The 20,055-nt window shown below is 47.0% G+C and overlaps 1 protein-coding gene across 5 annotated transcripts in view; it reads left to right on the top strand.

Annotated features, from left to right (window-relative positions):
• The window catches only part of Myh10 (myosin heavy chain 10), a 134,666-nt gene that overhangs the window by 81,262 nt on the left and 33,349 nt on the right, over positions 1 to 20,055 (top strand). For 3 of the 5 annotated variants that reach the window (XM_052756772.1, XM_052756775.1, XM_052756777.1), the window contains 6 exons: positions 2,449 to 2,622; positions 6,128 to 6,301; positions 7,048 to 7,162; positions 10,632 to 10,694; positions 18,538 to 18,731; positions 18,824 to 18,945. In XM_052756772.1, coding sequence (XP_052612732.1) covers positions 2,449 to 2,622; positions 6,128 to 6,301; positions 7,048 to 7,162; positions 10,632 to 10,694; positions 18,538 to 18,731; positions 18,824 to 18,945 — 842 coding nt within the window. The remainder of the gene's footprint in view (positions 1 to 2,448; positions 2,623 to 6,127; positions 6,302 to 7,047; positions 7,163 to 10,631; positions 10,695 to 18,537; positions 18,732 to 18,823; positions 18,946 to 20,055) is intronic. The other 2 variants (XM_052756776.1, XM_052756778.1) reach the window with 1 other exon arrangement.

Genomic DNA, 20,055 nt, shown 5'->3' with positions numbered 1-20,055 from the left:
TTAGGTTATGCACCTTTATGAGTGCACAGACTATTTCTAGAAGGGTCATGAGAAATGAGTGATCAGCTGATTGTAGAAAGTGCAAGTTGGACTGAAATGACGCTTACGTCTCCCTGTAGCTCTTTGTACATCTAAAATTAATGCCATGCATTATTAATTTTAAAACCACGTCTTGCAGGGCGGTAATGGCACATGCCTTTTATCCCAGCACTTGGGTGGCAGAGGCAGGTAGATCTCTGTGAGTTGGAGACCAGTCTGGTCTACAAAGTGAGTTCCAGGACAGCCAAGACTACACAGAGAAAACCGGCCTCAATAATAATAATAATAATAACAATAATAAAAATAAAAATTGTTAAAAATAATAAAAAAATATAGGCAGAGTGTGCTAGTGCATACCTTTAATTCCAGTACTCAGGGGCAGAGGCAGGCGGATCTCTGAGTTCAAGGCCAGCCTAGCCTGGTCTACAGCCAGGGCTACATAGAGTCTTACCAAAAATAAATAAATAAATAAAACCCAACCAGGTCTCAACTTGGGGATCTACCTGAGTGGGAGAGTGCATGCATGCTTACACCAGGGTTCAAACACTGCAACCAGAATTACTTTAAAATGGTTAACAATGCTTGCCGCTCTTCCAGAAGACCCGGGTTCAGTTCTCAACACTCACGTCAGGCTACTTTCAACTGCCTGTAAGTCCAGCTCCAGGGGATCTGAGGCCCTTTTGGCCTCTGTGAGCACCTGCACACCCATGCCACACATACATACACAGATACAAAGATTTTAATAAAATAAAATCTTTAAAATATAGCTGGTACTGTAAATATAGATATTCATTATTTTTAGACTCTATTGAATATAATTGAATACAATAGCATGTCATAAACGCAGAGGCAAAGCAAAATCCATTTATATGGACAGGAACAAACCTAACACTTAGACAAGTATTAATGTAGCTTGTCTTTATGAGACTTAGTAATATACAGCTTGGAAGACAAGCAGTGTGCCCTCCCAGTATGACCTTATTCTAAACAGCAAACCGTCATCATGGGCTGTGGGATACTATTCCATGGAGATTGACTGAACCTCTAATTTAAAGCCACTTTTTATAACGAAAGAGGTTATTTATGGGCACATTCTATTCATGTGAACAACCTGGAATTAGAATATGGGTTGTACTTACAGGATGGGTAAATTATGAAAATGACATGTCTTAATTAATCTATCCACTCAACAGAACAGTAGGAAAGGGGGGCAGCATCAGGGCAATGGCAGTAATGAATGAAGGTTGCTCAGATACACTTCATACACTCAGATACACCGCAGGGCAGTGTCACGTGTGATACCGGCTAAGGTCAGGCCCCTGCTACCCAGAGAACCTTCAGAGAAAAGTGAGGAGGCCTGTATGTCAGGCTCGGGCTGGGTTCCCAGTGACAGTTCATTAGCTGACTCTTTTTTTTTTTTTTTTCTTTTTCTTTTTTGGTTTTTTCAAGACAAGGTTTCTCTCTGTAGCCCAGGCTGGCCTCGAACTCACAGAGATCCGCCTGCCTCTGCCTCCCGAGTGCTGGGATTAAAGGCGTGCGCCACCACCGCCTGGCCATTAGCTGATTCTTAATTCATCTTTAACATCACTGTGGAGTCTGCTGCCTCAGTGGAGAGGAGACTGGGACACAGTGCAATCTGTAGCTCCCTTCAGCTCACAGGCCCACAAGCTCACATGGGACGTCTGTGTGTGGTGTTGCTCTTCCCCACCCCCCACCACTTCTATTTCATTTATGTTTTTATTTCTAGTCCTTAATCATTCATTAGTAAGAACTGAGATGTTTGGTTATGTAGTGTGGCTGTCTTTTGGTCTCTCTTACCTTTTCTTTCTTTTGTTTTGTGTGTGTGTGTGTGTGTGCGTGTGCGTGTGTGTGTGTGTGCGTGTGCGTGTGTGTGTGTGTATGTGCACAGGGTTCCCAGGGATCGAACTCGGCTCATCAGGCCTGGCTCTCAGCACCCTTCCTCGCTGAACCATCTCACCAGCCCTCCCACCTTTTCCAAACTGCTGTGAAGGTTGGGGAGACAGGAGTGAGAGAGACAGACAGACAGACAGAGAGCCCGCCCTTAGTGCAGCATTAGCGTTCAACAGCATCATTAACAGCGAACATTAAAAGTGGTATTGTTGCCGGGCGGTGGTGGCGCACGCCTTTAATCCCAGCACTCGGGAGGCAGAGCCAGGCGGATCTCTGTGAGTTCGAGGCCAGTCTGGGCTACAGAGTGAGTTCCAGGAAAGGCGCAAAGCTACACAGAGAAACCCTGTCTCGAAAAACAAAACAAAACAAAAAACAAACAAACAAACAAAAGTGGTATTGTTGATGCCTCATAAATAGTTTGGAATGAGCTTTTGGGGTCCCCGATGACAAAGTTTCCTTGTCTTCCTTCCCATGACTGGACGATGACTCAATCTTTAGCTGAACTCCTTCGAGCAGCTGTGCATCAACTACACCAACGAGAAGCTGCAGCAGCTCTTCAACCACACCATGTTCATCCTGGAGCAGGAGGAGTACCAGCGCGAGGGCATCGAGTGGAACTTCATCGACTTCGGCCTCGACCTGCAGCCCTGCATCGACCTCATCGAGAGACCCGTGAGTGCTTCCTCCCGCCTGCTGCCTGTTCTGTTGGAGCAAGGCCTTTGATTCTCTTCTGGTATAACCTGAGACAGGCTAGGAAAGTGACAGTCTGTGATAACGCAGTCTATGTCTAAGCAAGTGTTCTTGCGGTCAGAGCCTTGCTTAGGTCTCCTTACATGCGGCTTTGACCGCCCTGTCCTTGTGTTTGTGCTGTTGGATAATGTGTGTTGGAGGATGTGCTGTGGTCCTCGCAGACCTCAGAGACCAATCTGGTAGTGGCACTGGCGTGGACCTGTCAAAGGACATGTGGAGCTCCACTGGGTACGCTTCCTTCCTAAGTAATGCAGGGACAGTACAGGGGTGCTTAGCTGAGGACAAGATGTGTCACATAAATTCAGCTTTTAAATAATTGAGTTCAAGCCTGCCCTTTGGTAAATACTTTTTATTTTGACAGTTCTTTGTTTTCTGAGGTATGCTGGCAGGGCATTCTTCTGGCAGATACATGTTTGAGGACAGTCTTAGCATCAAAATTTATTTATTTCTTTTGTTATTTTCTCGTTGACTTGGGTCTCTCCTGCCTGGCAGTTAGCTTTGGAGCACAAGATATTAACTTCACTTATTTTATTTTGGTTATCGGTCAAAACATAGGGAAAAGTAAGCATGATTAAACAGTGACATCACTTTGTTGTTCTGTGGTGTTGGGCCCACTCCACAGCCTCCTCAGTGGGGTCCACACTTTACAGACCTTCCGAACCATTTAGCAACAGCTCATGTGTTGCTGCTACAGCTCAGAGGCCTCGCCTGGCCTCTTTTCTTGCCACAAAGCCTTTGGTTAGCGCCAGTCTAGGTGTTTAAAGGTAGTAAAGGTTCAGTGTCTGTAGACCTTGAATGGTCCAGCTGTCAGGAAGAAAAGGAGCCCAGGAAACAGTCACCCCAATTAGTGTGGTAGTTCTATCTAACACATTATAAATTTGAGTTTAAGGACTATGGCAGAAAACTTTATTTGGCTGACACAAAAGAAATCATTTTAGCTGTCCAAGCACCACAGCTGGGTATTAGCGCAGAAAGTCTTGGATTATCCTGCTTCTAGGTGCCTTGAAACACCAGTTAGAGTAGCATTCCTCTCCAGAGACATTTCAGTCTTGTGGATTAGCTCACAGCAAACAGTAAGTCGGCAGAAAGGATTTGCTCCTTATGTGTTCAGTTATCTTTACAGATGTATTACTATGACTGTTGTTGGATAAGGACAGGAAGTTTAAAGACCCTTGAGTGTGTCCTAGAAATGCAGGGTGAGGGAGCTAGGGGGCTTACAGGAGAGCCTCGGGCATGGCAGTGCTCCTCCAGGTCCCAGGCTTGAGGCCAAAGAACAGATCACAGTGAGAGCTCACAGCTTTGCCTGGCACGGGCTGTGCATGATACGCCATGCATCGAGAAAAGTCAGAGCCTCGGCAGCCCGACAGGGACACAGGACAGTCACCACAGCAGCCCGACAGGGACACAGGAAAGCTAGAGCCTCAGCAGGCCGACAGGGACACAGGACAGTCACCCATAGCAGCCCAACAGGGACACAGTCTTCCCAGAAGCAGATGCTGTGAAGGGAGTGAGAGAATATTCTAGGGCAGATTTGTTGACAGAACTTCGTGGGTAAACAACATTGAAAATGGCATGTTAGAAAGCACTGGGCTGGGTAGGTGCAGTGGTCACAGTAACTAGATATGCCTAGGAGCTCACCGGCAGGAGGAGGGGAGTTCCTTCCCACTTCCCTCCCCTCTCTGCCTCCTCCCTGCCCTCTTCTGGCCCCCATGGGCACCTGCATGCATGTGCTCAGACTCATAACAAATAATAAATCTCAAACAAAAAAGAATTTAGGGATGTTTTCCTTCAAGGGGATTGGAAATTGAAAATTATAGTAAAAGACGGATGCTTCTGTGACCTTAATATCAGTGTAGTACTTCATTTCTCAGAACCCCTACAGTAACCGCAGCTGCCTGCCCCGTAATCCTGGCTCACTAGCCCCAGCTGTGCGCACTTTGTGATCCTGGCTCAGTAACCTTAACTGCTTGCCCCTATGATCCTGGCTCAGGAGCCCTCACTGCCTGCCACTATGGCCATGGCTCCTCCAGGGATAGCAATCTTGGATAGTATGGACTCTCGTCCCTCTTGAACTGATCAGAAACCCTGAAAGTTCTTTGAGAAGGAGCCTGGAGTAAGGGTCTTGCTGTAGAAGGATTCTCATGTCCTATGCACCTTGTAGACCAGTGAGCTGGTGCCTGTGCCTGTCTGTCATCACCTTGCTTTATTTATACTTGACTATAAACTCTACTCGCCTTTCAAATAGTATTTGTATATACAGCTAGCTCTTCACCCAATAAATGCGTGAAAAAATGGATTCTAAAGTTTTGTACCTGTTTACAAGAATGCTGCAGAATGTGAGTTCTGTGCTGTCACATGCTGGCATGCTGGCGCTGCAGCAGTCGATGGTGGCCCAGAAGCACTGCCGAGTAGAGCGCAGATGTCTATTAAGATACAATTCACATACTTCAGTCGACCTGCTGAGGCTCAAGTCAGTAGGTTTGTGCTCTATCACAGCAATGGCTGACCATCACAACTAATTCGACGTTTTCATAACCTCACCCCGCTGAAGTCCTCATTCCCATTAGCAGCCCCCCCACACACATACACACCCAGCATGTTACCGCCGATACCTTTTCTGTTTCTGGATTTGCCAAGGCCTTTTAAAGTGACTGGTGACTTACGTTGTCACCTCTCATAATTCACCAGTCACTTTCCTGCTGCTGTGATAGAACAAGGCAACTTATAGAAGGAAGAGGTTTTTGGGGCTTATGGTTCCCGAGGGAGAAGAGTGCCACTGTGGTAGCAGGCATGGCAGCAAGAACAGCTTGAGAGTGAACTTGGAATGGTGTATGACTTTGAAACCTCAAGTGCTTCCTCCAACAAGGCCAAGCCTCCCCAAACAGCACCACCACCCGGGGACTGATTATTCAAATGCCAGAGTCTGGGGACATTTTCATTCAGACAGCCACAGGGTGCTGTACTTAGTAATAGCTTTAGGTGTTTTCCCAGTAAGAAATGATACCACTTATTTAGTCATTACTTAGTCAAAACCTGAAGCTGCTGAGCATGGAAAGCGTCTGAGGTAGCTGGTTAGTTTTGAGTGTTGCAGTGTATCCTGCCAGCCGCTGACATGAAATACTCACTTTCCTCCCTCGGCTCCTTTCTGACGTCTGTATTTGATGCTTCTGTGGAGTATCTACCTGTAATTAGTTTACTTACAATGTACATATTTCAGGGCTTAATCGGTTACTTATCCATTTCTATACGGATCATAGCAGTTTATGATCATGTTTGAATTACTAGTTGGTTATGGCTTGGACATACTTTCCACTCTAGAGATTGGTTTTTTTCATAGCTCTTCCTAAAGCTAATGGTTTTAGCAGTAAGCTGTCACCCCCGTGGTACCAATGTCAACTTTGTCGTCCCCACTGCCTTTCGTTATCAGGCCAATCCTCCTGGTGTGCTGGCCCTCCTGGATGAAGAGTGCTGGTTCCCGAAAGCCACCGATAAAACTTTTGTTGAAAAACTGGTTCAGGAGCAAGGTTCCCACTCCAAGTTTCAGAAGCCACGGCAGCTGAAGGACAGAGCTGACTTCTGCATTATCCACTACGCAGGGAAGGTGAGAGGGAGCCCTTAGGCTGAGCAGCGGGATTAACATGCTGCCTGGTGGACTGCGGGGAGGGCTCAGCACAGAAAGCGCTTGTTGCACAAGCGTGGGGCCTGAGTTCGGATCTTCAGCACCCACATAAAAGTCAGGCGTGGGGGCTGGAGAGATGGCTCAGAGGTTAAGAGCACTGGCTGTTCTTCCAGAGGTCCTGAGTTCAATTCCCAGCAACCACATGGTGGCTCACAACCATCTGTAATGAGATCTGGTGCCCTCTTCTGGCCTATAGGCATATGTGTAGGCAGAACACAGTATACATAATAAAAGTCAGGCGTGATGGAACACACCTGTAACCCCAATGCTGGGAGGCAGGGTGGAGAAATGGGTCCCTAGGGTTCACTGCCCAGCCAGTTCAGCTGAAGTGGCATGCTATAGGATCAGTGGGAGACTCTGCTCCAAGTGTAAGATAGTGGTATATAGCTCAGTGGACCTGGGTTCCACACGTGCATACTTACACCCCACAAAAAGAGAGAAAGAACTTAGGGCATGGTGGTACACACCTTTAATCCCAGTACGTTTTGTCGTCTAGGGTGGTGATGAATGTGAATGCTCTTTTAAATATATTATTACAGATACTGTGGAAATAGTCTGGTTTGGGGATTGTTTAGTGAAAGTTTTTAATTAAGACTTAAGGTGGTAATTATTTTTGTGTTCGATTTTGTGTTCTCCATTTCATCCCACTTGGCTTTGGTGTGGGACAGGTGGACTATAAGGCAGATGAGTGGCTGATGAAGAACATGGACCCTCTGAATGACAACGTGGCCACCCTCCTGCACCAATCATCAGACAGATTCGTGGCTGAGCTTTGGAAAGATGGTGAGAACTAGCTCATATTTGTAGTTAAGCTTGGCCTGAATCTTCTGTAGTTAAGGTTTACTTATGGTTCTCTCACATATATGTGTGTTTGTATATATCCATATGTTTTTATTACTTTAAAATCTTTCCTGGAGCAGGGCTGCCGTTATCAGAAGTTGCCCATTTTGTGAATACTTGGATTAAGAAATGTAGACACCTATCCCCTTAGTCAGGTGCTGTGAAGAGTATGGAAGCATTATATATTCAGAGCCACAAAAGCTACAGGATCTCTCGGCCACCCCAGTGACAGTTGAGGCTTTGACCTAAAGGCACAGGCACAGACAACTCCAGAATATCCTTTCCTGGTGCTGACCCAGGTCTAGCAGGCATGTGCACATGCAGAGACACACACAGTTGCTAGTGAGTCCACACTTGGATAGCCTGCATACAGTTCGGTTGCCTGTTTTCATGACTCTTCACAGTTCTGTGTGTAGAAACCTCAGTGATTTCTGATTTCTGGTGGCGTTTACCACAGGCTAGATTTTTTTTTTACTAGGATGTAAAATACTTGTATTTCTTTAAGACCTAGTAGGAACACACCCCTAGAGTTTAGCGGTCAGCCACCCTTCATCCTGGTTATGTCCCTGTTCCTCGGTGGGCCTCAGGTGACCACCACTGACTCAGTAACTGACTCACTTCTGCTTTCTTGAGAGCATCCCAAGGTGTGTTAAGTCAGCCAGCTTCTCAGAGGTAGAGAGAGAGAAACACGAGAGACAGGGAGGGATTTGGGCAATTAAGGCAAAGGAAAGCGATAGGAAAGAGGGATGAAGAGAGTATCTTCAGGGGAACAGCAGTCATGTGAAGGGCAGTCTCCCCATGAATGACCATGTGTACCAGGCAGGGCAGGGATATGAGGGAGCTTGTGGGGTGGGCCATCCCACTCCCATGCATGCCTGTGCCCTGGGAAGTGATGTGCCTGAGACTGTACGGAGAAGAGTTTTAGGAGAAGGCTGGTCTCCTGCAAGTGCACTGTGTCCCTTGCAATGACCTACTTAGTCCAAAGTGCTGTCTGAATACACAGCAGAGGATGTCGGGCCTTGCTCAGTCCACAGTTTCAGAGTGGGGCTGTTCTGGACTGTGATGTGTTAAATCTTAACACCGTGGGATCTGAGAAGCTGAATATGAAGCAGGAGAAAGGACCAGGCTCAGGTCACTCCAGGCCCTGGTGAAGAGTTGGCAGTGTGGCTATGGAAAGTCTCTCAGAGGAGTGGCATGTCGTACTGGCTGTCATAAATATTTGCCAGCCCCTCCTCCTCCTAGGTCAAAGAACAAATTAGGATTGGCTTGGAGCAGGAAAGCGGGTAGGGTGCTTTGGTGTGGAAATAGCCAGCACTCAGGAGTCCATTCTGGCTGGATAGTAAGGCTGGGCAGAAGGGTCAGTAAGCAGGAAGCGAGGCCGGGGTGATGTTTGAGGCCAGGCTCAACCCTAGTGGCCTGACCCAGATGGAGGAATGCTTAGAATTCATTGAATAAAGGGCATCTCCATAGGGTTGCCCAGTCTATAATGTAGATAAGGTGGGTTGTTTCCTAGGTAGATGGGGTGAAACCCCCTGGAAGTGAGGGAGGCAGGAGGTGACAGGGAAGGGGCAGAGAAGGCCTACGAAGGCCCCAGAGACTGAGTAAGAGAAACTAAGTACTGGGCTTACGCACACTCTGGTAGCATGAACTCCCTTTGGCCTCCTGTCTCCTTTCTGTACCCAAACTGTCCTGTGAGCCCCTGGCTGAGCACTTAACCTGCATACATAACCACACTGATACTCCACTGAGCGCCTGAGAGATGATCTGAAAGCGTGAAAGATCCGTAACCTGCCCCGAACAAGCCTGTCATGCAGTGAGGAATCTGGGCAAACTGTGTTTGTCTTTGTCTTTTCTCCCGGCTCCCTGGGCTTCCTCCATCCACCCTTGTTTAGTCACAGATACTGGAGAGGGTCAGGTTTCAGAATCCAAGATTTGGTGGGTAAGGTTGGGGATGGTGGCCTGAGTGATGAGTGCACAAAGGTCACAGACGATGGATCTTAGCTGGAGCCATGTGTGGAGAATCCTTACCTCTATCTTTCCGAGTGCTGGCACACCCTTCCAACCCTGTTCCTCTGTGTTGAGTCTGACCATACAGGCTCAGCCGTTTTCAGCCCTTGCCCTGCTACAGATGGGCTTGAGGGCAGGGGCCACTCTTGGCAGAACAAGGGTGAGAAGTCTTATCTACCCCAAGTTTGGTTTGGCTCTGCTGGCTTCTGCTTTAGAGTAATCCAGTTTTGGCTCGCTTGACCATGTCACTGTTGGCTGGAAGTCCTGCTGCCCACCAACGTAGGTGGACAGTTGGTTAAATCTGAGACAAGAGATCTCAGAGGCCACATGCTGCTGTAGAGCAGAATACAGGCAGAGAGGCAGACCCAGGCTTTTCCAGGTTTGAGGACTGTGTTTCACACACAAGGTCAGTGGCAGGTTCAGAAGTTAGATGAGGGAGCCAAAGACTCGTCTCTGTCCCTCAAGATGGAGAGGTCTTTTGGGCTAAGAGGAACTTTTTCCTTAGGAAAAAATGGCCCTGGTGAAACGTATAATTTTTTCCCTTTCATGCTGCTGGAATGCAAAAACAGGAAATGATGAGTTGACCACAAATGGAGAATGTACAATGTGTGCATACAGCTTGCCTAAGGTGGCACAGTCCCTTGAGCTGAAGACATTTTGTGTTAAAATCCAGTTTGTATGAGAGTTTCACGCAGTTTTCTCAAGGCCAAACCAAAAGGAGTAAAAGTATCGATGGCAGCCCTGCCCTAGAGATTCATAGTGCCCTGCTTTTATTCAAAGCTGTTGTTTGGGGACCTTTCAACCAGCTCCATAGGAATTCATGCCCTTGCTCATTCCTTATGTATATAAAAAACAGCAACAACTAAAGCTTGTATTGTTGTGTGCGGTGCCTCCTAGGGCATTTGTGTGAGTAATGGCATGATCAAAACATTACAATTACTTTGGCATTTGCTACAGCAGAACTCAAGTAGTTAACCAATCTTTTAGAAGTTTGTATTTGAAGTGAATTATGTTTCCAAAATCTGTCCTGGGAATTTTAACGGCTTTAGCCACCGCCTTTTCATTTCCCTCAGCACTCTGATTTAACCGCAGTCTTGCCCGCATTTACTGATTGCAAGACAGATTAATTAGTGCCTCGTTACTCTTAAATATTGTCGATATGGCATGATGCTCACACCTGGAGTTGGGAATGTGCTCTTTTGATTCAGCTTAAATTTATTATAGAAAGAACTTTATCCAAATGCACAGATTCTCGAAACAGTAATTGTTGCTTAGGATCTGCCCTGGACTGGCTACTTTAGTAGCCCCATTCAGAGTTTACTTGTGATGTCAAATGTCTTTCACACTAACCGAAGTGTTTGTGTATCTGCTCTTCTGTCCTGTTTTCACTGTTTCTCTGCTTTAGAGATTCAGAATATTCAGAGAGCTTCTTTCTATGACAGTGTTTCTGGTCTTCATGAGCCGCCAGGTGAATGTATACAGCCTGCAGGGCCTCCAAAACAGAAGGGTTTTAAGGCCACAGGAGAAGTGGTGGGGGTGGGGGCTGGCAGGGTGGCCTGGGAGGTGGGGTTGGTTTGGGGGTTTCTGTTCGTTTTGCTCATAGGCCTGCATGAACGTCCCATTTCATGCTCCGTTTTCTTATACTTCAAGGCAACTGTTGAGTGCATAAACAATTGAGTCGCTATCGCCTACACATCGCTTCTTATTTTACGCATAGCACTAGCGTGTTGCATAGTAAAAGGTGTGTCACTCGCTACCTTTTCCAATCGTGCCATTTTGATACACACTTCTCTAAGCGGATTGTTAGGAACTGACCTGCTAGATGCCCTCTCTTTTACCCCTGAATCACCCTTTAAGTTTTCAACTCTTAAGGAACTCTAAGAAGGCAGTTTCTCTCTTTAAGCTACTACATTTTGTGAACAAATACTTGTGTTTACCTTGAGATTGTTGGTCTCATTGTTCTTTTGGTTTGGACTTGGGATGTTATCTGGCTGTTGGCCTTTTCTTTTGAACTAGAGGCAATGAACCTGTCTGTAAGGCTTGATGTATTCATTTTGAGACTGAGGCCCAGTGAAATGTTCTTAGAATTATACTTTGCTCTTAAAATTGAGCTCCAAATGTTTAGATTTTGTACTCCGTATCCTTAACCCTATTTTCAGGTATATATCCTAGAAGTAACTAGAGGGCTCCCAAAAGCCCAGGATAATATGAAACTCACCTAGTCTTCCAATTTTTTAATGAAACTGTAAAGTAGCAATATTTGAAGGTAAAGTAGTTTCATCTTCTAAAGTATATGAATTTGGAACATGAGAATGCTAAGGTTTAACCCCATCTCAGAAGTTACTTTGGAAAATGTTACAGGGCTGTGCTGTTTGATCCATGTCAAGATTCTTGCCCTCGGGTCTAGCTGGCAGACTGGGGGGGGGGGGGGGGGGGGGGGGAGGCAAGTCCAAGCATGGAGTGAGAGTACAGACTAGAATATGACAGACAGCCCAGCCCACAGTGAGAACGCCTCAGAATTCTGCAAGCCGAGTCCCTTAGCCCAGCTGTCTGTGGCCCTGGGGAGCCCCGAGGATGCTGGGAAAGGTGAGGAAGGTGCGCTGAAGCAATTTTTCAGATTTGTTTGACTTGGATCTGTCGAAAGCTGGCATTTTGGGCAAGGCTGAGGCAGAAGAATCACACGTTTGAGGTCAGCATGGGCTGTAGAGTGAAACCTGGTCTCAAAACAATAGAAAAAATAGCAATAACTGTTGAGGACAGCTCCCAAAGCAAAGTGCCCTTTCATTTCCCCAGCACCTGGCACTGGGAAACACCATGGAAAGGTAGAGGAAGTTGCTAGAGTGAGTTGCAACCCCACGCACCAGTCTCCATGCGTAGCTTGACCAAACCCTGCTCCTGTGAGACTTGATCTTTCATGTGCACAGACTAGGCATCTGTTTGTACTGGCAAGATCCAGTAGAGAGTCCCTCTTCTCTGTCTTCATGTCAGTAAAAGCAGCTAGCTCGTCACGTCCCCACCAAAGACTGTCCCTGGCTCTGGCTCTCCTGTGCTGTGACATGGCTTTTAGTGAGCTCCCCAACTGATCTGACATCTCAAAGGTCTCAGACTCTTCTCTCAGAATCCACCCACCCATCCACCGTGGGTATGTGTAGTCCTTGAATTTGTGAATATTCTACAGCAAAGTCTTTCTCTCCTTAAAACCTGTTTCTGGGTCTAAGAGACTCCAGAGGAAGAGGAGGGTTTAAAGACGACAATTGGAGATGCTGTATTGTGGTGGTTTCCTGGAAGACAGTGACAGAGTTCCTGGGACTGATTGTGGATGGCTGTGACATGCTGACCTGTATGGAAACACTGGCAGCCCAGCAAGCTAACGTGCTGTGCGTCCAAGTGTGTTTGTAGCAAGGGCTTCACAGACCCTGCCCCAAAAACAAAACCAAAAACAAAACAAGACCAAATGTAGTCATAATATTGAGGAAATAAGTTTTCAAAATTTCAAGGATAAAAATGATCCTAAGCTAAAGAGTTGTTGAAAAGCACCAAAAACAGACAGGAAGAAGGAAAGACTGGAGAGAGGGGATCCCCGTCATAAGCATGTGGGTCCTGCAGGCTTCCGTCATAGTCTCAAGGAATGATCTCCCTGTGCATATTGTGGCAGTCCAGATTTCTGAAGACAAAGCAGGTATGGAGGATGCAAGCCCACTGAGCCAGCAGAGAACAGTACCTCAGAGTCAGTGATGGCAGGGATGCCTGCTCAGTGCTTCTGGACTTGAGGTCGGATTCGAACCATCTGCCCTGGCACTGAACTGTCCTGACGTGTCCTTTACGTACAGCACCATTTAGGTTTGGAGCCCCATGGGTGCTAGATTGCAACCAGCAGACCTGGAAAGGTGCCAGGAGAGAAAAAAATAACACTAAGTGTGGGAAGTGCCATGACGCGGGTTTTAACTGCTGGCGACCCCTTGCCCTCCCAGCCCACAGAGAAGCCGTCCTGAGATACAGTGGCGGCTCTTAACTTGACCTGAGAGTCAGCGTCACCTTAATTTAGGGGAAAAGCTTTACTTTAGCTGTTTTTAAACCCTGACCCTGAGGGTCTTCTGACTCACTCCAGAAGCAGTCTTGTCCCTGTCCAGTAAGCTGTAAAAAGAGCCTGGAAGTGTGGTGTATACTGTAACCCCACACTGGGTAGGCAGCGGCAGAAGGATCACAAGGCCAGCCTGAACTACACAGTGAGACCTCTCAAAACACTTTTTAAGAAGCATTAGTGGACGCTCCAGTTAGAAAAGGCAACAAGAATGGCCACTGAACCTGCAGATTCATCCAGTGACCAGAGTACCTGTTCTAAGTATCATCTTAGGGTTTGGGATTCAGGTCTGTCCTAAGTCTGTGCTTAGAGAAATTATCATCATTTTCAGTGAGTGGATCTTGTTGTTGTTGAACATATCCCTTGATACTTTTTTATCTTGAGTTTTATCACCAGTTGAAAAGCTCAAGGAGAAATATCATGTAGGCACTGCGTCTGGGGTGACTGATATCTGACAAGGACACTGGGCTCTCAGGGTCAGCAGGGCCATGGGAAGTACCCTAGCTTTTTTGTTCACTGGTTTGTTTTTTCCAGACTGTAGCCATAACTGTCTTGGAACTCGCTCTGTAGACCAGGCTGGCCTAGAACTCACAGAGATCTGCATGCCTCTGCCTCCCAAGGGCTGGGATTAGATGCTCTGCCTCCCAAGGGCATGCTGGGCGTGTGCCACCACCGCCCAGCATGCCCTAGTTCTTGATGTTCAGGAATGTGCATGTTGCTCTGGCTGCAGCTGCTTTAATTATGAAAAGTAATAACTGTCTATTTTCTTGTCTTGTTTTGTTTTGAATCAAATCCACATTAACTCGTAGTGTCCCCGGTTTAGCTGATAGGCAGTCAAGCGGGACCACCAATATCAGCATCAATCCTAGCACCAACCTGACGGAGAGGCAGAAACAGTCGCCTGTGAGAAAGGCTTCCAAAGGGGGTGTGAAGGGAAGGGAGAGCCACGCCAGTTCAGTTCACCACTAGTGCTTTTTCCTCAATCACATGATCTTAGCAACCTCACGGCTTCCTGGAATTTTCCTAAAATTTCTACCTCTGCTAAAATTATTCTAACAGATTGGCTCTAAGCACCAATTCTGTGCTGGTTGTGAATCTGTAATTGCTGTAGATATTGTAAATATGTGTGATTGGATGTTTCTGGGAACTCAGAGCAGTTAATATTCAATTGCTGAAAAGATTGCAGGACCCTGAGGCTTGCCTCACACCTGCTGGAGGCCCTTGCCAGGAGAATGGAGTCTGTATGCTTAGCCATCCTGCCTGGCTTTTCAAATGGACGGGGAATAGGTTTCCTCACTCTTCTGACTTATATTAACTTCAACACATTTCAAACTCTTAAAAAAGCTTAGTAAGCACTAATATTTTTGCAGATTTTTGAAAAAGACATTGAAAACATCTTGTTCCTCCTCATCTCCTAGGTGGTTCTCCACAGGAAGGGCCAGGTAAGAATCCTGGCCCTAGACAACATCACCCTTTATAGAAACTGGTGATGGCAGTTTTGTGGTGAGATAAATGACATGCCATTTTCTGTAATTATGAATATAAAACCCATCTAGTTTCTGACTGTTGAAGTTTTATAGGGTAATAAAATGTAGGACGAAACACGTGCAGTTGTTTGCACCTTCTAGGGAACCCATGGTGGATCCAAGTGCCCCCCACCAGCCCTAGCTGGGCTTGGCGAAGGAGGGCACTGCCCGCTGTAGCTTGCTGGTGCTGGCTCATTGTCTGAATTGTAGTTTTCTGTCTTTCTCTCCTTCTGTTCTCATTGTTTGCATAAGAAAAGACCCTTCTAAAAGAGAAATGTATCTGAGGCATGGTTTTTAATGAAATCATACATTTGGGGATGTGCTCCAGATCATTCAATGACTTTCCTAAAGTGTTTCTCTGTCCCCACAAGCTAGTTTCTCTCAGTGGAGGAATCCAACCCTGAATTTAAATGGTAAATTTTAAAAATCAAAACAGCCTGAAAGTCTAAAGCATTAATTTTTGGTTAACCTGAATAATTTTAAAGAGTAACCCAAAGCTATTTATTTGAAATCAGGCTGATGGCGACAGTGCTTTTGATTTTGGCATGGTGAGCTGGACCCTGTGGCGTGCACAATTTTAGAACCACGCCACCACTAGCCTACCGCAAAGCTAATGTAATTGGATCCTTGGAAAGTAAACATGGCACCATCTCTCTTTTGTGGTAGTGATAATTTGTTCTTTAGGTAATCCTTGTTTTCCACCAGCAACTGTTTATTAAATAGTTACCAGGTCCCTGCACCCTGCTCTGGCCTGCACTGGGTGGTCAGGAAGGCAGTAACAGTCATCCTGGTCAGCGTCAGAGTGACCGTGGGACAGCTCCCGAGCCCCTGGGGGTGTGAGGTGCTGGGGAAATGTCCTCCTTAGAAAGTTGAGTCAAGCAGAGAAGATGCATAGATCAGTGGGAGGTGTTTTCTCGGGAACTTTCCTCTGAGATTCAAAGGTCAGAGGAGGGAATAACCAGCTTTGCCTTGTGAGCATTGTGGGGACAAGAGCCAAAGTTCTCTGAGGAAGTTAAGGAATGGAGACTTACAAGTGTGGGGGAGTTGGCCATGTGACCAGCAGGGGAGAGCAGGGAGAAAGGATGGACCGGTCCTTGTACCATGGAGGTACAGTCTGGCTGGCTGGAATGCAGGCTTGTGTGGGAAAGCATGCCAGCAGTAAGACATGTGTGGACAATCCCCAGTTTGCCTCGGTTGTTCCAACCTGTCCCTTCAGCAACGCTGCAGCGTTCAGTCCGTCCTCAGCACCTCACCTCCACTTCAGTGGCTATAGGCATATCACTTACAGAGTTTAGGTCCTTCCTACCCAGCCACAAACCCACTGCTCTCCCATCTGACCCAGGATCTCACCCTCCAGCCACTCAGTTGCTCAAGCCAGAATTCTAGGAGCTGTCCTTGACACATCTACTTTTCAAATTGAATTAATTATGCAAGCAAAGTGTCTGCCATCCGAATATGCCTCGACTCTTCTTAGCCATCTCCTCTGTGATATCTGTCACTCATTCAGACTGCCCTCATCCCAGGAGCCTCGATCTTCATGATGGCCCTGCTCACTGTCTCCTGGGCACGCCCTTCCTGCCCCAAACTTGTTCACCCACAGTCTCATTCTTAGTTTTCACATATTAAATGGCAATGTCCAGAGAGAGATCTCTGAACTGCATTTTTCTCTCTCAGCATTTTGTTGTTTTCTGTCACTGCATTTCCCACTTGGTGATTTAAATATATTTAAAAATATGCTTTGTTCTTTCACTAACACATGAATTATGAATGTTAGTAACAGATGTGACCAGATGCATGAGACCAGATGCAGTACTGTAAAAGCAGACATGATGGGCACCTCATAAGAGTTTGTAGAAGACAGAGAGAGGTGCCTTTGTGATAGCCAGATGGGAGAAAATACACAGTTCTGGGGATTGGCTGCTAGGTCGTCAGACATGGAGTTTCGAGTCATAAGTGAAATCACTTGCTTCAGAGCATGGCTGGAGACAGGAAGAAGGCTAACATCTGTGCTCCTTTCTTGCCATATCCTAGAAGGATTTCACATGAGTTTAGATCCCTAGAGAGTGCCAAAATGGACAGGATAAGTGAAGAAGTCATCTTGGATCACAAGATAGAAAGAGCTAGAGACAGAGGGGGCGGGGGTCACTGGAGAAGCTGGGAGTGGGAGTGGGCAGGGTCATTAAAGCCAGAAGTGAAGAGAGTTTAGGAATCTGCTGTGATGGCCAGCAGGTAAACATCTGGGGTCAAAGAAAACAAGCACAGGGCAGCATCTTAGCAACCGGTGGGTCTCTGCCTGGGCAATACTGGATAGGACGGGAAGAGTGGGCCAGAAGCTCACATCCCAGTTGGCCAGAGGAATGCTGGGAAGATGGTGGAGGAAGGTGACAGTGGCAAACATGTCAACTCCAGAAAGAAGCTGGCCTCTGGTGATACTGAAAGAGAAGGGATTAACACGAAGCTGATGGAGGCGTATAGTTTATAGGCCAGGAAGGGGCGGTTGGTGCCAGGGGAAGGGAGGGAGGTTGAGGCACAGAGAAGAGTGAGTCCTTAGTGGTAGATGGTGGGTGAACTCCAGGGCACAGGCACAAGGAGTCACTTTGATTCTGGCTTTGAAGTCTGGCTTTGGAGGGGGCAGCTTACACACACAGGCCTAGGAGCCACACAGCTCTTCCTCATCCATCCTCCAGCTTCCATCCCAGACCTGCCTCAAGGGTACTTTACCCCTGGACCAGGAGCTCCTCTTCCGTAGAAACCTCACTGGAAGTCAGTCAACTGAGATCTTGTACACAGAGCCGCTACCCAGGGCCAGGTCCCCACAAAGAAACGAGGTGGCCGTCAGAGTTGAGGAGAGTCTTAACAATGACAGGTCACTTCATATTCTGATTTCTCATCAAATGTTCGAGAAAGCACATGGCCTCTTCTGCAGCAGACACGCTAGTGGCTGGCACTCTTACAGCCTCGTCATTAGAAGGATCTGTTGTGTAGATCTGTAGAAACACCGTCCGCTTTAATGATCTGGGAATGTCTGAGGAGGCTCAGTCAGCGGTTTTCAGAGGGTCCTTCCGTTTGTGGTTGTGTTACTTGCCCTTTGAGGAGACAGCTGAGGTTCACACAGTGCCCAAAATCAAAGTGAGGTAGTCTTCCTGCATTTGTTCCTCAGGTTCAGATGGCTTTCTTTCTTTCTTTTTTTTTTTTTTTCTCCTCCCCGTCCCCCCTCAGATGGCTTTCTTACTGAAAATGTGCTGGCTCAGGATAACTGGTCCCTCGACCCTGAGCATATCTACTGAGTGGATCTGTACAGTCACTATCTTTCTGAGTAGATGACGAGCCATTTCTTCTTGTGAGACCTCTCCCCGCATCAGTCTGTGTATCAATAATGCCAGCCAGAGATCCTTCCATTTGCCAAGTAATGGCAGATCTCACAGGCCGGACCTCAGCAGACAGGGGCCCCTGAGCCTGGCGCAGGGGAAGGCACGTGCCCCCAGGGTGGTAGGTGGCATTTGTGGAAGCACTGCGGAATCCTGCCGTATCAGTGTGTGGCTGTTAGCTCCTCGGCTTGTGCAGTGTCTGAATGTGCTGACTGCCTTTCCTCGACGGCACCTCTCACCATCTGTTCACAAAGCTTGTGCTGCTAAGCTATCACTGTCTCTCCTCCCTCTCAGTCACACCTGGGTCACAGCTGTCCTCTCCTCTCCTCTCCCCAGTGGACCGAATTGTAGGTCTGGATCAAGTCACTGGTATGACCGAGACAGCTTTTGGCTCTGCGTATAAAACCAAGAAAGGCATGTTCCGAACCGTCGGGCAGCTCTACAAAGAGTCTCTCACCAAGCTGATGGCAACTCTCCGAAACACCAACCCCAACTTCGTCCGCTGCATCATTCCAAATCACGAGAAGCGGGTATGTGTGGGGCAGCGCGCAGACTCGGGTTCTGAGTTGACCGGGGCCAGGCTGCTGAGATGAAACCGGAAAACTGTTGTTCGCTCTCGCAGGCTGGAAAACTGGACCCGCATCTCGTGCTAGATCAGCTTCGCTGTAACGGTGTCCTGGAAGGCATCAGGATCTGCCGCCAGGGCTTCCCCAACCGGATAGTGTTCCAGGAATTCAGACAGAGGTATCGCTAACTCTTACCTGTTTTGTCTGTGTCCAAGCTACCTTAGCGTGAATGAAAATGCTGATGTGAGGAGGAAGGTTTTCCTGTGTTCCCTGCAGAGGGAAGGTCCTGAGTGTCCTACTGTACAGAAGGGCCTCTTCTCAGCACTGAGACATGTTCCATCCTCAGAGCCTGGAAGTTAGCTAGGAGACGAGCGGCTGGAAACTTAACTGTTGTTCGTTCGGACATGTCTACTTGAAATTTTAATATGTATTTTAATATAACAGGTATTGTAAGAATAGATGAGTAGTGTGTGTTAAAATACAAATAAAATAAAAAGAAGTTTAAAATACTCCAGTAATGATTTCTGACAATATTTTGGGATGGTTCCATCTTTCTTCAGTAAATGAATCTGTGTATATAAATGTTTCCAGTATATGTTTGTACACAATGACAGACCTTTAAGAATAGTAGAAAAGTGGATAGATTAGAAAATGATTAAGATAAAAACCGAAGGGAAGAGATTGATTGGTATGCAGTGGCAGTTGGTACACACACGGTAGGAAATGCTTTGGGAAGCGATTTTCTAAAGTTGTTAACTCAGCTGCTTTTTTTCCTTTTTCTTCTGGAAACCAGATTTCAAAATATGCCCATTGTTGATCCATAAAATAATTAGGGGCTTCCAGGTCAAAAAGGGTCCCCATGGCCTTAGTGTCGCATCCATCCATGCTCCCCACCCCCGCCCCCCATCCCAGAAGAATCAACTCAAGAGGCTGTTGCAGCCCTGGGTGTCGTCGGGAAACAATGTCAGGGGCCCACTGTCTGGTAGTCACTTTTTATTGCTAGGAAAAGAAGACATAAATGGCAGCTGGGGTACCAAGTTATAATGGCTGCCTTTCTGCTGCAGAGTTTTTCTAACTGAAGTGTGACTATTTACAATGAGGTGCCGCATTTTAAGCACAGAACTCAGTGGCCATAAGTACACCCATACCAGTGCCCTGCTGAATGTCACCCTGTTGTCTTCTGGGGTTCCGCAGAGAAGTTTGTGGGTTGCTCTTGAAGCCTTTCTTGTTATCTGATAAATGCTTACAAGCCGCCTGGCTGAAAGTACAAAGAGCCAGATCCTCTCAT

The sequence above is a fragment of the Peromyscus californicus genome, unplaced genomic scaffold (assembly GCF_007827085.1).
Source record: "Peromyscus californicus insignis strain IS unplaced genomic scaffold, ASM782708v3 Scaffold_3__1_contigs__length_106647218, whole genome shotgun sequence".
Taxonomy (NCBI): Eukaryota; Metazoa; Chordata; class Mammalia; order Rodentia; family Cricetidae; genus Peromyscus; species Peromyscus californicus.
The sequence above is the reverse complement of the archived record's forward strand: the minus strand, read 5'-3'. Positions and strand labels throughout refer to the sequence as shown.